The sequence below is a fragment of the Myotis daubentonii genome, chromosome 5 (genome assembly GCF_963259705.1).
Source record: "Myotis daubentonii chromosome 5, mMyoDau2.1, whole genome shotgun sequence".
Taxonomy (NCBI): Eukaryota; Metazoa; Chordata; class Mammalia; order Chiroptera; family Vespertilionidae; genus Myotis; species Myotis daubentonii.
The window spans coordinates 52805515-52819082 of NC_081844.1; the positions used below are offsets into that span (position 1 = coordinate 52805515).

At 47.1% G+C, this 13568-nt stretch overlaps 1 protein-coding gene across 1 annotated transcript in view; it reads left to right on the plus strand.

The window, feature by feature from the left end:
- The first annotated feature begins 328 nt into the window (after positions 1 to 328).
- The window catches only part of DCHS2 (dachsous cadherin-related 2), a 191308-nt gene continuing 178068 nt past the window's right edge, over positions 329 to 13568 (plus strand). The window contains exon 1 of the mRNA XM_059697793.1: positions 329 to 2785. Within this exon, the coding sequence (XP_059553776.1) occupies positions 773 to 2785 (2013 nt within the window). The 5' untranslated portion in view covers positions 329 to 772. The remainder of the gene's footprint in view (positions 2786 to 13568) is intronic.

The following is a 13568-nucleotide window of genomic DNA, read 5'->3' on the forward strand; positions in this document are numbered from 1 at the left end:
GCTGCCTCCCCCACCATCGGCACTTGGCACGCAGAGCCTGGGCAGATGCCCGCCTGGCGCCCCAAATCTCCGGGTCCTTTCTCCTTTGCTCCCTCTCCTCCGTCCCTGGCCCAGCTGCTAACGCGCCCTGCAGCAGAGCGGGGATTCGCAGGTCGGAATTTGCCCTCGCGTGCGCCGCGTCACACGCCGGGGAGGAGACCAGAGGGGAGGCGCCCGAGGCGGAATCGCGGAGGGCGCCCGGCGGTCCTCCGCTCCCCAGCAGCCCACTGCGCTGCTGCCTGACCCGCCGCTCCCTCCTTTATTTCCTCCCTTCCTCTCTCCTGCTTGGCGCCCCCGCTCGGCCTCCCTGCCCTTACTCCACCCCCTTCTCCTGCCCGACCCCTCCTCTCTCTGTGTGTGCGCGCATTAGATAATTTCATCCTTTTTGGCAAAAGAAACATGCACCTGACTTTACCAGGGGGAAACGAGCGGCCAAGCAGAAGGAACAGGAGAGGGAGGGGAAAAGGTGAGATTCCTTTAAGGAAATCCCGGGGCCGAAGAGGTGGCCGCAGCGCCAGTGGCATCCAGCGCGCCCCCTCTGCGTGAGCTGCGAGCAGAGGACCTTCTCACCAGTTGCAGATGTAATCTCGGCAACTCCTGGGTCTGTCGGTTTGCTTGACAAACAAAGTCTTTTCTTCGTTGGCTCAGACCCTGAAGAGGCTCCTGGATTTTGCTGTCATCCCACCACCAGCCGGCTGTTCCCCGGGAGCCTTCCCCAGGAGCTGGCGGAGCGATGAGCCCGTCTGCGCGGAGGATGGGCGAAGGGCATCAGCGGCGCGGGGCTCCTGCCGGGAGGAGAGGGTCGCCCGGCCGGCGGCCAGGAGGCGGCGGGGGCGCCGGGGCGCAGCGCTTCCTGCTCGGGCTCTTCGTGCACGCGTGGATGTGGGCGGCCTCGGGCTCGTCTGCCCAGGTGTTCAACCTCAGCCTTTCCGTGGACGAGGGACTGCCTCCGGACACTCTAGTCGGCGACATTCGCGCCGGGCTGCCGGCTGCGCAGCAACAGGAGGTGGGCGGCTTCTTTCTGTCGGAGGATTCGGACGACTCCCCGCTGCTGGACGACTTCCACGTGCATCCGGACACGGGCATCATCCGTACGGCCAGGAGCCTGGACCGCGAGCGGCGGGACCACTACAGCTTCGTGGCCGCCACCCTCCTGGGCGCCGTGGTGCAGGTGGAGATCCACGTCAACGATGTCAACGACCACTCGCCCCGCTTTCCCCGGGACTCGCTGCGACTTGACGTCTCTGAGCTCAGCCCTCCAGGCACGGCTTTCCGCCTGCCAGGTGCCCACGACCCCGACGCGGGGCTGTTTAGCACCCAGGGCTACACTCTGGTGCCACCGCCCGACCTCTCCGAGGACCCCGCAGGACCCTTCTTCCAGTTGCGCTATGGGGCCCCCGGGTCACCACCGTCGCCGCTGTCCTCGTCGCCCCTGGAGCCGCTAGACCTGGTGCTGCTGCGGCGCTTGGACCGAGAGGCGGCAGCTGCACACGAGCTGCAGATCGAGGCGTGGGACGGCGGCCGCCCTCGGCGCACGGGCCGCCTGCGCGTGGAGCTGCGGGTGCTGGATGAGAACGACAACCCCCCTGTCTTCGAGCAGGACGAGTACCGCGCCGCTGTGCGCGAGGATGCTCGGCCGGGCGCCGAGGTCTGTCGCGTGCGTGCCACGGACCGGGACCTGGGGCCCAACGGCCACGTGCGCTACCGCATCCGCTCCCGGCAGGCGCCCGGGGCGGGGGACGGCGGCGGGCCATCGGGGGACGCCGCCTACTTCGCGGTGGACCAGCTGAGCGGCGTGGTGCGAGTGCAAAGGCCGCTGGATCGCGAGGCTCAGGCCTGGCACCAGCTGGTGGTCGAGGCCCGCGATGGAGGTGCGGAGCCCGAGGTAGCCACGGTGCGGGTGTCCATAGCCGTGCTGGACGTGAATGACAACCGGCCCGCCATCCACCTGCTGTTCCTCACCGAGGGGGGCGCAGCGCGAGTCTCTGAAGGCGCCCGGCCTGGCGACTACGTGGCTCGAGTGTCGGTGTCCGACGCGGACGGTGACCCGGAGAAGGAAGAGGTGGCAGCTGGGGGACTTGATCTGAGCCTTGGGGACAGGACCATCTCTCTGACCTTGGAGGGCGCAGAGGGGGCCTTCACGCTGAGGCCTGGCGGCTCGCCAGGGGTGTTTTTCCTTTGCGTCCAGGGACCCCTGGACAGGGAAAGCCGAGACCTGTATGACCTGCGACTGGTGGCCACAGATGCGGGGTCTCCGCCGCTGAGTACGGAGGAGACGCTGCTGCTCCGGATCGCCGACCTCAACGACCAGCCGCCCCTCTTCAGCCAGGAGCATTTCCAGGCCTCAGTATCCGAGGCCGCGGCCCCTGGCACCGCGGTCCTGTGGGTGAGCGCCTCCGACGCGGACGAGGCTGGCACTGGCCACGCCAAGCTGCGCTATGAGCTGGTCCACCTCCCTGAGCGCTGCAGCCCAGAGGCTCAGCAGCCCAGAGCGGAGTGCGCACCATCCTTCACCATAGACCCCGAAACCGGCCTGATCAGCACTACCCGGAGTCTGGACCGGGAAGTCCAGGAGGCTGTAGAGCTGCGAGTGGTGGCCCACGACCTGGGAGAGCCCCCGCTGTCCGCCACCTGCCTGGTGAGCATCACCGTGAATGATGTGAATGACAACGAGCCCATCTTCTGGAGGCAGGTGTACAACGCCACCCTGGTGGAGCACGCCCAGGTTGGACACTGCTTTCTGCAAGTGAGTGCCTCGGGCCTGTGGGTCAGAGGAGAAGGGATGGAGCGGCTGTGCGGCTGTCCAGGGAAGGAGAATTGTGATGGGGTGGTCCTACCCCAGGTTGCTATCAGGGAGCACAGGCTCTAGTTCCTTCTCTACAGTGAGATGCATGGGTGGCTACCTAACCGCTCAGCCAGGGGCTTGGACTGAGTGAATGATCTCTAGGGTCCTTTCTGTTTCACATGATACCTGGATCTTGCTTTTGCTTGTGGAACCCCGGCTTCCGGAATGCCAGATATGTTTACCCAAATGGGCAGGAACCACCCATTCTCAAACAGTAGGTGCATGTGGCAATGTCTCATAGTTTTGAGCATCATATGGGGCATTCTAGGGAAGTAAAGTGTCCCTCACAAATTAGGTTTTATTTTATTTTATTTTCCGGTTGACCCTCACCCAAAGATCAATGCCAGCCAGGGCACAATTAGTTTTTCAAACAAATACGTGCCTTTAAATGCTGAAACTGTTTTTGAGTAACCCTTTCCAGAGACTTCCCACACTTTGTCCTACCTTCTTTAGAAGCCTGCAAAGGCTAGTTAAGGACATCAAGGGTGGGGGAGCACGGGACTTGGTTGGAATGTCTGTAAGGAGGATTCTCCGAAAGGTCGGGGGCCTCTGAGGGGACCTTGCCGAAGGCGGCAGCCCCTACCTTGACTTTTCCAAACAAGTCTGATCCCCTGGGGGTGTTTTACTGGAATCTCCATGCTTAGTCTTTAAAGATCTGACCTTATAGAAGCATATACTTTCTCAAGGATGCTTAACCTGCTAATTGTATCTAGAGCTTAATTTTAGTTCAATCTGTTATGACAATAAAAGCTAAAGGAGGCAGGCGAACAAGGCTACTTGGTTTCGATAGCCAAGTAGCGCCTTAGCCCTCTTTCATAGAAACGTGTATTGGAGCAATCTGTTCACCTGTCGCTCAGGGTCTGTGGGTCAGTCCCGGCAATCAAGCCATTTTTAACTGTTGTGGGCCAAGCTCCTCCAGTGATGCCTTTCAGGGCCGTGAAGAGTAGTGAGGCTCACATCATCCTTATAAGACAGGGCTCTTGTCCTGGCCATGGTTGCTCAGTGGTTAGAATGTCAGCCTGTGGCCCATAGGGTCCTGGGTTTGATTCTTGGTCAAGGGCACTTATCTGGGTTGCAGGTTTGATCCCAGACCTCTCATCAGAGCAAGTGCAGGAGGCAACCAATTGATGTCTCTCTCATACCTCTCTCTCTCCTTTTATTCCTTCCTCCTCCCCTCCCTTCTAGTCTCTCTAAAAAGTCAATGGGAAAAAATATTTTAGGGTGAGGATTAACAACAAAAAGGTGGGGCTCTCTAACCTTCTTTTTGGGGGTGTTGCCTTTTGGAGTTCTGATCCCTCCTTCACTCTTAGGATGTCGTGATATGTCCCCTTCTAGCACCACACCACTTATTGATTCCAATTTCCTATTTCTTGTCTGATGTGAAATAACAAGCCAGATTGCCAAGACTAGTTTATTTACTCCAAGAAAACTTGAGTAAATAAATAGAGCTGGAGAGGCTAACTAGTGAGCGAAGCTCTGAAGCTGTAGTTCACTCTCAGGCTGGGTTGTTTTAAGACCTCAAAGGCGTATTTCCTGGTTGAGGGGGAGAAGGGGCCGCCCTTTGGCTTTTATAAGTTACTAGAGGCCCAGTGCACGAAATTCAGCGGGGGGCGGGGGGAGTCCCTCAGCCTGGCCTGCACTCTCTTGCAATCTGGGACCTTTCGGGGGATGTCTGACTTCTGGTTTAGGCCTGATCCTGTGGACATCCCTCTCACAATCTGGGAACGCTGGCTCCTAACTGCTCACCTGCCTGCCTGATCACCCTTAACCGCTTGCCTGCCTGCCTGATTTTGCCCCTAAAACTCAAGCTTCTTCTTTCTTTATTTTAAATATTTATATTTCCTCTTCTTTATTTTTTATTTTAAAATTCAAGCTTCTTGAGAACATGAGGCACTTAACATTATTCCATATTCCTTACAGAGAGCTAAGCATGGTAAACACAGCAAATACTTAATATTTATAGGCTTCTATATAAACACCTTCCAACCAGGAATGTTTTAATAGGCAGTCTCCAAAAACTTGAACTGGAAAACCTCTAAGTAGAGTGCTCAGATTTCAGGCATCAGGTGCTATTAGCAGGATTTCTATACCAATTAAACTCTAATTCTGAGCTCTCAACAGTTTGGACAAACTGCCCTTCACTGTCTCCAAAGTTTCTTCTCCGTCACTATCCCATTTTCCTCCACTTCAGACCAAGGTAACAAACAAAACCTTTAATTCTGATCTTCCTCGCCTCAAGGGAACAGCAAACCTCAATTCAAATAATTTTCCGCCGGAAGTCACATTCAGATACTGCCAGACTGAGGACTATAGGGCTGACTATGTACATGCGCAGTAACAGGCTCACGTTCTCGCTGCAGGCGCTCAGGCGTCCTCCACAATCCCACAATCGTCTGGTCGCACACTTCTGGTTTTTCTAGCTCCTCCTTAAGCGGTGTTTCCTTCAGTCGCCTTGCAACATCCAGGGCCTCTAGAGGGAGAGGATTTTTCTGTTCTTTGAGGTTGATAGCTGTTTACTATTTGGAATCAGTGAAGTTTCGGGAGTCCTGCCGCTGCCATGAACATGTTGGTCCCAAGCGCACTCATGAAACAACCACCCATTCAGTCCACGGCTGGTTCGCAATGAGAAAGGTACTGTGCCCTTTTCCAATCAGATCTTCCTCTTCCTTCCCCAGCACACTCCAAACCTGTTCTGGGCCGACCACCCCAACCCCCGCAGACCCTTAAGACCTTCCTATTTCTTTGACTTTTCCCCATCAAACTCGCTCCCATTGCCTAGGGACACCCCTAACTGCTCCCTGGGGGGTGGGGCCAGCCTTGGCGAGGGGCCTGGTGTTCTGGTCTCTGGTGTTCTGGTCCTTTCAGCATTCAGGTAGCTAGCTTTATATATATATATATAGATGTATCCAATCACGTTTAGATAAGCGAGATGCTACTATATTGTAAATATGAGCTTTCATGACCGCTTCTAATTTTTTTTTTTAATCCTTTGGATGATAACCTCCATCCTTTGCTCTGGCACAACTGGCAACTCTTTGAAAAGCAATGAATGCTTGCTGCTGCTGAAATGGACAAATCCACAAGTGTCAGTGAGTGACATAATGGAACATTATTTATCACTCAAGCAGGGTCTAATATGGTGCAGGTTTGCTGGTCCTTCTTCATCCAAGATAGGGCCAGGCCCGGGAGTGACTTAAATCAGGTTCACCAAGGTCCCATTGTTCAGAGTTTAGCCATGTGGCCTCAGGTGTACTGCAAAGGAAGCTGAGAAATGGAGGGGAGCACATGGGTGCCAGGGTATGCTGTTAGTTTCTGCCACGGATTTCTAAAAGTAAAGTCATAATAGGTGAGAGGTTGGACTAGAATTCTTCCATCTGGAAGACCTTAAGGATCTTGATATAAAACAGCATGACTTGGCTCCATTTGAAGGAAAATAAGCAGGCTGGGTTAATTGTGATTCCTTTGACTAGCACTTGTCTTTAGAGCTATTTCTAAAACTGTGAGATGATTCTGCCATGAGGTGTGAGTTTATCCCATTGTTACGACTTGGTTCATGGCAGATCCATTATGGTGAGCTGAACTTGGCTCAAGTATAGGACTGCATCTCTAACTGCAAAAAACCTTTTCAAGGTCCCAGGTATTGCTGTAGGTACTATTAAATTGTGCTGATGGGAATTTCTGGACATGCCAGTGATCCAGCCCCACCAGATTGCAGAAACCCTCCTGTTTATGAGGCTCTCCGGTGGCCCCTCCAAGCAGTGATGTGAACTTTCTGTGTTCCATAAGCCCTCTCGCTGACTCTGTCCCCTAACTTCTGGATAAGCCTCAATGGAGTGTCTTCCATATACTTTTTTTTTCTTTAAAAAAAGTTTATATTAATTATATTAGTTTGAGGTATACAATATAGTGTTTCAATATTATATTTAGTAACTGGAAGCCCGATGCACAAAGATTTGTGCAAGAATGGGCCTTCCTTCCCCTGGCTGCTGGCACTGCCTTCGTTCTGGCCCAGAGGCCCAGAGCGGCTGGGGTGGTGGGGAAGGCCTGCATCCCGCCCCGCCCCTGGCCACTGGGAGCCTGCATATGCAAATGAACCCAACAAAGATAGGTTAACCCATCTTTGTTGGGTTCATTTGCATACTCACTCCTGATTGGCTGGTGGGTGTTGCAAAGGTATAGTCAATTTGCATCTTTCTCTTTTATTAGTGTAGATCATCTGTCACCATGCAAACTTAACTCAATATTATTCACTATATCTCCCTTTACCTTTTTCACCCATCCCCTATTTCTCTAGCAATCCATTCCCTTCCCTCTGGCAACCATCCCTTTGGTGTCTGTTTTTTTTTTGTTTTGTTCTGTTTGTTCATTTATTTTCTTTATTCTGTTTAGATTCCACATATAAGTGGAACCAGGTGGCATTTATCTTTCTCTGTCTGACTTATTTCACTTATCATAATAACCTCCAACCTCCAGGTCTATCCATGTCTTCAAGAATGGCAAGATTTCATTCCTTTTTATTGCTGCATGACACTCCTTTATTTACATATACCCCATCTTCTCTATCCATTCATCTATTGAAGGACACTTAGGTTGCTTCCATATTTTGGCTATTGTAAATAAGGCTGCAATGAACATAGGCTTTCTTTTTTACTCTCAATTTCTTTTATATCACTTTGTAAAAACGAACTCTTTGGATCTCATAGCCTTGCCTTTCTTCCCGGGCTTTATATAATTATATTATATCAATTCTTATAACTGTACCTTCTTTCTGTAGTGCTCTGCCAGTTTTCTCCTATTGACCTTATATAAGCTAGATTCTCCTTTGTCAGAATCAAAACAAAATGAGAAACAACTGGATGAGAAATTTGCTTTCTAGATGCACTGTAAGTCAGTGGTTCTCAACCTTCCTAAGGCCGCAACCCTTTAATACAGATCCTCATGTTGTGGTGACCCCCAATTTCATTGTTACAAATTGAACATAACTAAAGCATAGTGATTAATCACAAAAACAATATGTAATTATATATGTGTTTTCCGATGGTCTTAGGTGACCCCGGGGAAGGGGTCGTTCGACCCCCAAAGGGGTTGTGACCCACAGGTTGAGAACCGCTGCAAAGTGAATACTATGTCATCTAATAAAACACACCCTTGAACCTTCTCGGTGTTTGGTAGTTTATCCACATCACTTATCTGCTCTCAGTGCTGCCCATCCGCCCGAACCCTGGGGCTGGCTGAACCTTTTTATATTGTCACACCCAGATAGGAACTTTCCAAAGACTTTGAATGTGGGGCATTCACTCAATGTGCCTCTCCCAACCTAGTATCTGGCTTGATGGATTCTCTTTTTCCTCAGATTACTATCAAAAAGACTAACTTCATTCTTCACCCACACTAAATCCAATGGTTTGAACTGCACTTACAGACTTTATCTTGTAAGCAGGTCTTAAAACAATATAAATCCAGCGTTGGTACCTGAATCACCCACACGCCAGAGCAAGATTATTCTCTCATGTCCCTCACATATCACCACTGTATTCATGCACTAATTCATTTATTTAATCAAACAACAGCATTTATTGAATAAACAGCATCCAATGGATAAATATTTATTGAGTACCTATTACATGCCAGAAATTGGTCTTGGTGCTGGAGACGCAGCAGTGAGCACAGTGGGCAAGGTCTCTGTGCTAACAGAGTCTTGGTTCTTTCTCTCCTTCCTGCACTGTCAGTTCTCGTGGATGAATGGCATGTGCCCTGCCTCCACCTGCCTATCACTTCTCACCCCCTCTTCTGACCTTCCCCCATTACTATACTAAATTCTGCCTCTCAAAAGACACCTATGTTCTATTTCAAACCCAGTGAACTTTTATTACTCATAACCTCCTCCATTCTCTCTAAAGTATGCTGGACTGTGGCTCACTTCCTCTCTCTTAAGTGTGTCTTCTTCACTGCCCTTATCACACTGCACTCTTTCTGGCTCTGCCCTGCCAATTCCCCCTTTTCCTCTTGTTCCCACTCCGTGTGTAGGGGTATCGCCAAGGGGTCTGTCTTCCTCTCACTTCTTTCTGTACTTTCTTCTTATATATTTCCACAACTTCAACTTTTTTATTTTTTACATCCCCAGGGTCAACCTCCTTATAAACTCCAGAGGAAACATTTCTCTACTTGGTGTGTATCTCTACTTGGATGCTTTTTTTTTGCATCTTAACTCTAACATTTCCCCAGTGAAACAAACCCATTTCCCTTCTAGTATTTTTTTCTTTCTTTCATTTTCAACCTTCATTAATCAGCTCCTTTTGGAACCTTTCCTATCTTTGTGAATGTGTCCTTTCTATAGATGTGTTTACGCACCTGGTGGGCTCTGTGTGATGTATTTGCTGTTTGTTGGCGTGGCTGTGTTTGAATTGTTGAGAGTTCCAAGGGTAAAGAGCGAGGGCATGTCTCATGTCAGTCAGCTGGACGAGAAGCAGGTCTTGAGATTCCAAACCATGGCTGTGGGAGAGATCACTTGGCTGTGCTTGTTCACTCTCATGGTCTGGTGTTGAGGAGAGGTGTCTGGGCAGTGGACCTTAAAAATAGAATCTACCATCTGAAAAGACAGGAGAAATTGGAAGGCTTGATTCCCACTGTGCTTTATGGGCTGAAAAGGACTAAATTATAACTTTTTTTTCTGATTCGTTATATCTTTGGGGGTTATTTTCTTTTTATTGATTCCCAAGCCTTTAGTAAAGTCTTTCTAAGTATGTTCGCTTTGTCTCAGTTGTGCTGTGGAAGTAAAAATGGAGAACCATGGTATGACTTAAGGGAAGAGTTATTAATTAGCTTTAGTCAAAGTGTCCAGGGCCAACAGCCGCTCTCCTGAAGTCTGAGTGGTGATGATAGCAAAGGATGCTGAGGTTAGGTGGTTCTTAGGAACAGAGGTGCTCCTAGGGCCAACTTCAGAAGTAAGAGACTTTATTAAGGAAGATGTTTCCTAAAATCTTAGTGTCATCTTTGATTTCTCCTCAAATTTGACTACAGTAGATAGAGTCCAAGTCCTACAGTGTTTCTGACATCTGTCACTTCATTTATACCCATGGAGGTCACCCTCGCTTTGTCCAGCATCACTGTGCATGTTGTTCCAACTGGAGGGATTGTGGGCTTATCTCAGTCTCCTTCCACTCAATGTTTTATTGGTCAGTCTGGCTCCTTTCTTAATGGTTCTTTATGGTGCTACAGTTGCTGACTTGTCTTAGTAAAACAGAGGTGTTTTAGTGCCTCGTGGGATTTTGCTTTAAAGATTAAAACTTAATGATATTTGAGTCCCTTGTAATTTCTAGTCTCATTGTACTAGAAGATCCATTTACTTTGTTGAATTGTATTGAAGAGCTACATAGCAAACACAAATATCTTCTGGATTTACAACTAGTCAAGATTTTTACTGTTTCAGCTAACACATTAATATATTAATTTTATTGTAAAAGTTATTTCCTCAATATATTTTATCATTGGCCCTTTGGAAATTTGTGGTCTGAATTGCATTGCGTATCCCATATTTTTGTCTCCATCAACTTAATACCACCATACTCTTACTGTTTAACTTACATACTAACAGACTTCCATAGTGTGCACCAGCTTTGACAGTCACATCATCATATTTCCTGTGTGTGATTGTCTTCTTCTGACTGCTTAAATGGACTGGACCCATCTGTATGTATGCACTGAAAGCACGTCAGGTTTCCACGGTATAGTCATTTGTGCCTCTCCCCAGGATGTATCACCAACTGCCAACTGTTGTCTTCCCTGAATATCTGACTCTTCCTGGCTTTATACCTTAGTTCCAGCATGGCTTTGCTTTGCTAAGCTGCTAGGCACTCAGGGTTCACTGTAGATTTATCTACCAGATTTCATTTTGACATCCCACCTCTCCCTCCCCCCTTCCCGTCCCCGCAACACACAACCGCTACCCAAGACACATCAGCTGGATTTACTTCCTTTCCCCTTTTCCCACTTGGGCAAGGTGATCAGATAATATATTTGGATATGTAATAGGGAGGATATAACCTAGAATCTGTAGGACGTATCTCTAGTGACAGTCAATATGTAATTTACTGGTAATCTGTCTAATTCTTGGTTCTATAACTAAAGATACCTGATAGTGCATGGTAGAGTGTTCATAGCTTTAAAGATTAAAACTAGGCTGTATGCAGTGGTGAAAAATATAGACAGACTACAGGGCTAGAGTGCCTGGGTTTGAATCTCAGCTCCACTGCTTACTAGCTGTGTGATCTTGGGCACTGTGCCTCACTTTCCTCACATGGAGAATATGGATAACAGTAGTGTCAGTTTGATAAAGTTTTTGTGTGAATAGTGAATTAATACATGTACGTTTATAACAATTCATGTTATACATTATTAAATGTTAGTAAATAAGACTTCTAGAAATGAGGAGGGAAACTATTTTGCCTGATATAGTAAAGACTGAGAGCTAATTGAAAATGACATTTTGAATAAAGATTATCTTGGACATAAAGATGGAAAAAGGAGCAGAAAATATTAAATTGCAGATGCATATGTTTATAACAATGAAAGCAGAAATCTGTTTTACTTACTTTGGATGTTTATAACATCTCCTTTGGGCGCTTATAACATCTCCTTTGGGCTTACAGAACCCCAGCTGTCTTAGGACAGTTCAGATGACTTCTCAATAGTGATCCTCTCCCCCCTACCTAAATCCCCGCAAAAAAAGTACTGTGAAGGTCTTCGAGAGCCTGGGGAATGTGATGCAAGTTGTGGTGAAGGCGATGCGGTCATGAATCCTCTGGGGTGCACTTTAGGGCGCTAACCACCATACTTAGACTCGGCACCTGACCCCTCTCATGTGCGCAGGGTATGATTCTGGCCTATAGAGTGTCTTAGAGTCTTTTATTCTGTTTGCCAGTTCTTGCTCTTTAGAATCTTTGAGACAACATGGAAAAAGACAGCACTGTAGTCAGAAAACCTTAGTTCCAATTCTGACTCCACCATTTATTGTCTCTATTAACTTTTCTGGTCACAGTTCCTCATCCATGGACTGTGTGTTAGTAAGGGCTCTCCAGAGAAATAGAACCAATAAAATATCTGTTTATATATGTGTGTATATACACGTATATATTATGGTGAGGAATTGACTTGAGTGATTTGATATATATATATATGTATATATATATGAAATTTATGTTTATAACATATAAATGATATACATAAATTATTAAAATAAAATGTATATTATATAAGTTTATTATAGTATATATTACATAAATGTATTATATATTATGAGAAGTTTAGAATAAATTATACTATAATAAATATACATCTTAATAAATATATTGTATAATGTGCTATTATTTTATTTACTACATATGTATTATATTATGTATTAAATATATATAATCTATTAAGAGGAATTGATTCATGTAATTATGGAGACTTAGACATTTCAGGGATCTGCTCTGTGCAAGCTGGAGACCCAAGAAAGTCAATGGCATAATTTAGTCCAAGTCTAAAGGCCTGAGAACCAGTAGTCAGAGGGCAAGAGGAGACTGATGTCCCAGCTCATGGCAGTGAATTCATCCTTCCTCCTCCTTTTTGTTTTCTTCAGGTCTTCGGTGGATTGGATAAGGCTCACACACATTGGTGGCGTGGGGAGGGGAGTGGTGGTGGAGGGGAGAAGGAAGCAGCGACCACTTTATTTATGCTACCAATTCAAATGTTATCTCAGCCAAAAACACCTCACAGATGTACTAATGTTTAGCCAGCTACCTGACATCCCATGGCCCAGTGACATTGACACATAAAATTAACAACACATTATTGTAAGGATTTGAGGTAGCCTGTACTATGTAGTGGAAAGTAGCTGGTGTAGTAAGAGGTAAGGGACCCCAGAGATGGGAAAAATTCCTTTTGCAATGGATCAGGATGAAGGTTTCCCTAGATATGAACTTTCTAGGGATGTATATATTTACATCTTGTCATGGATGCCTTCTGCACATCTTTTTTCCCCCATAAAAATGTGTAAATTTTTAGGCATAGTCACCTTTAAAAGAGAATCACTCAGATGGATTTCTGAAGGTTATGATCAGTAACATTTCCTTTCTCTGAGGATTGCAATCTGGCGATAAATTAATTTTATTAACATCTACACAACAGACTTCTACTGAGACCCTCGCCTTCTAAATTATAAATTAAAAGTGAGCAACTGTCGAAGTAATTTATACTTTCATGGACCATTAGGGAAATTATGCTAGATCATTTTTACAAATACCAGGTTAATTGCTTAAAATCTAATTAACATCTTCATTTAAAAGGGATAGCTTTGTGGTGTAGGTAGATCAGGTGAACATCTTAACAAATCCAAATTTTAATTAAAAATCTGTTTAGGATTACATAGTCCAAGTGGGGATAGGATGAATTGAAATAATCATGGCATTTCTGGTTCCTGTTCTGAAGTAAAGGGAGGAGTTTTGAAGACTCCGGAGGAGACAGCCCTTGATGGACTTGCAGTGTTTGACTAAAGAATTTGACCTTAATATATACAGATGATGCATTACAGAACTGTTCACTTGAAACTTATAGAATCTTATTAACCAACTAGAGGCCCGGTGCACAAATTTGTGCACCGGGGCGGGGGGGGGGGGGTGTCCCTTGGCCTGGCTGGCAATAGGGG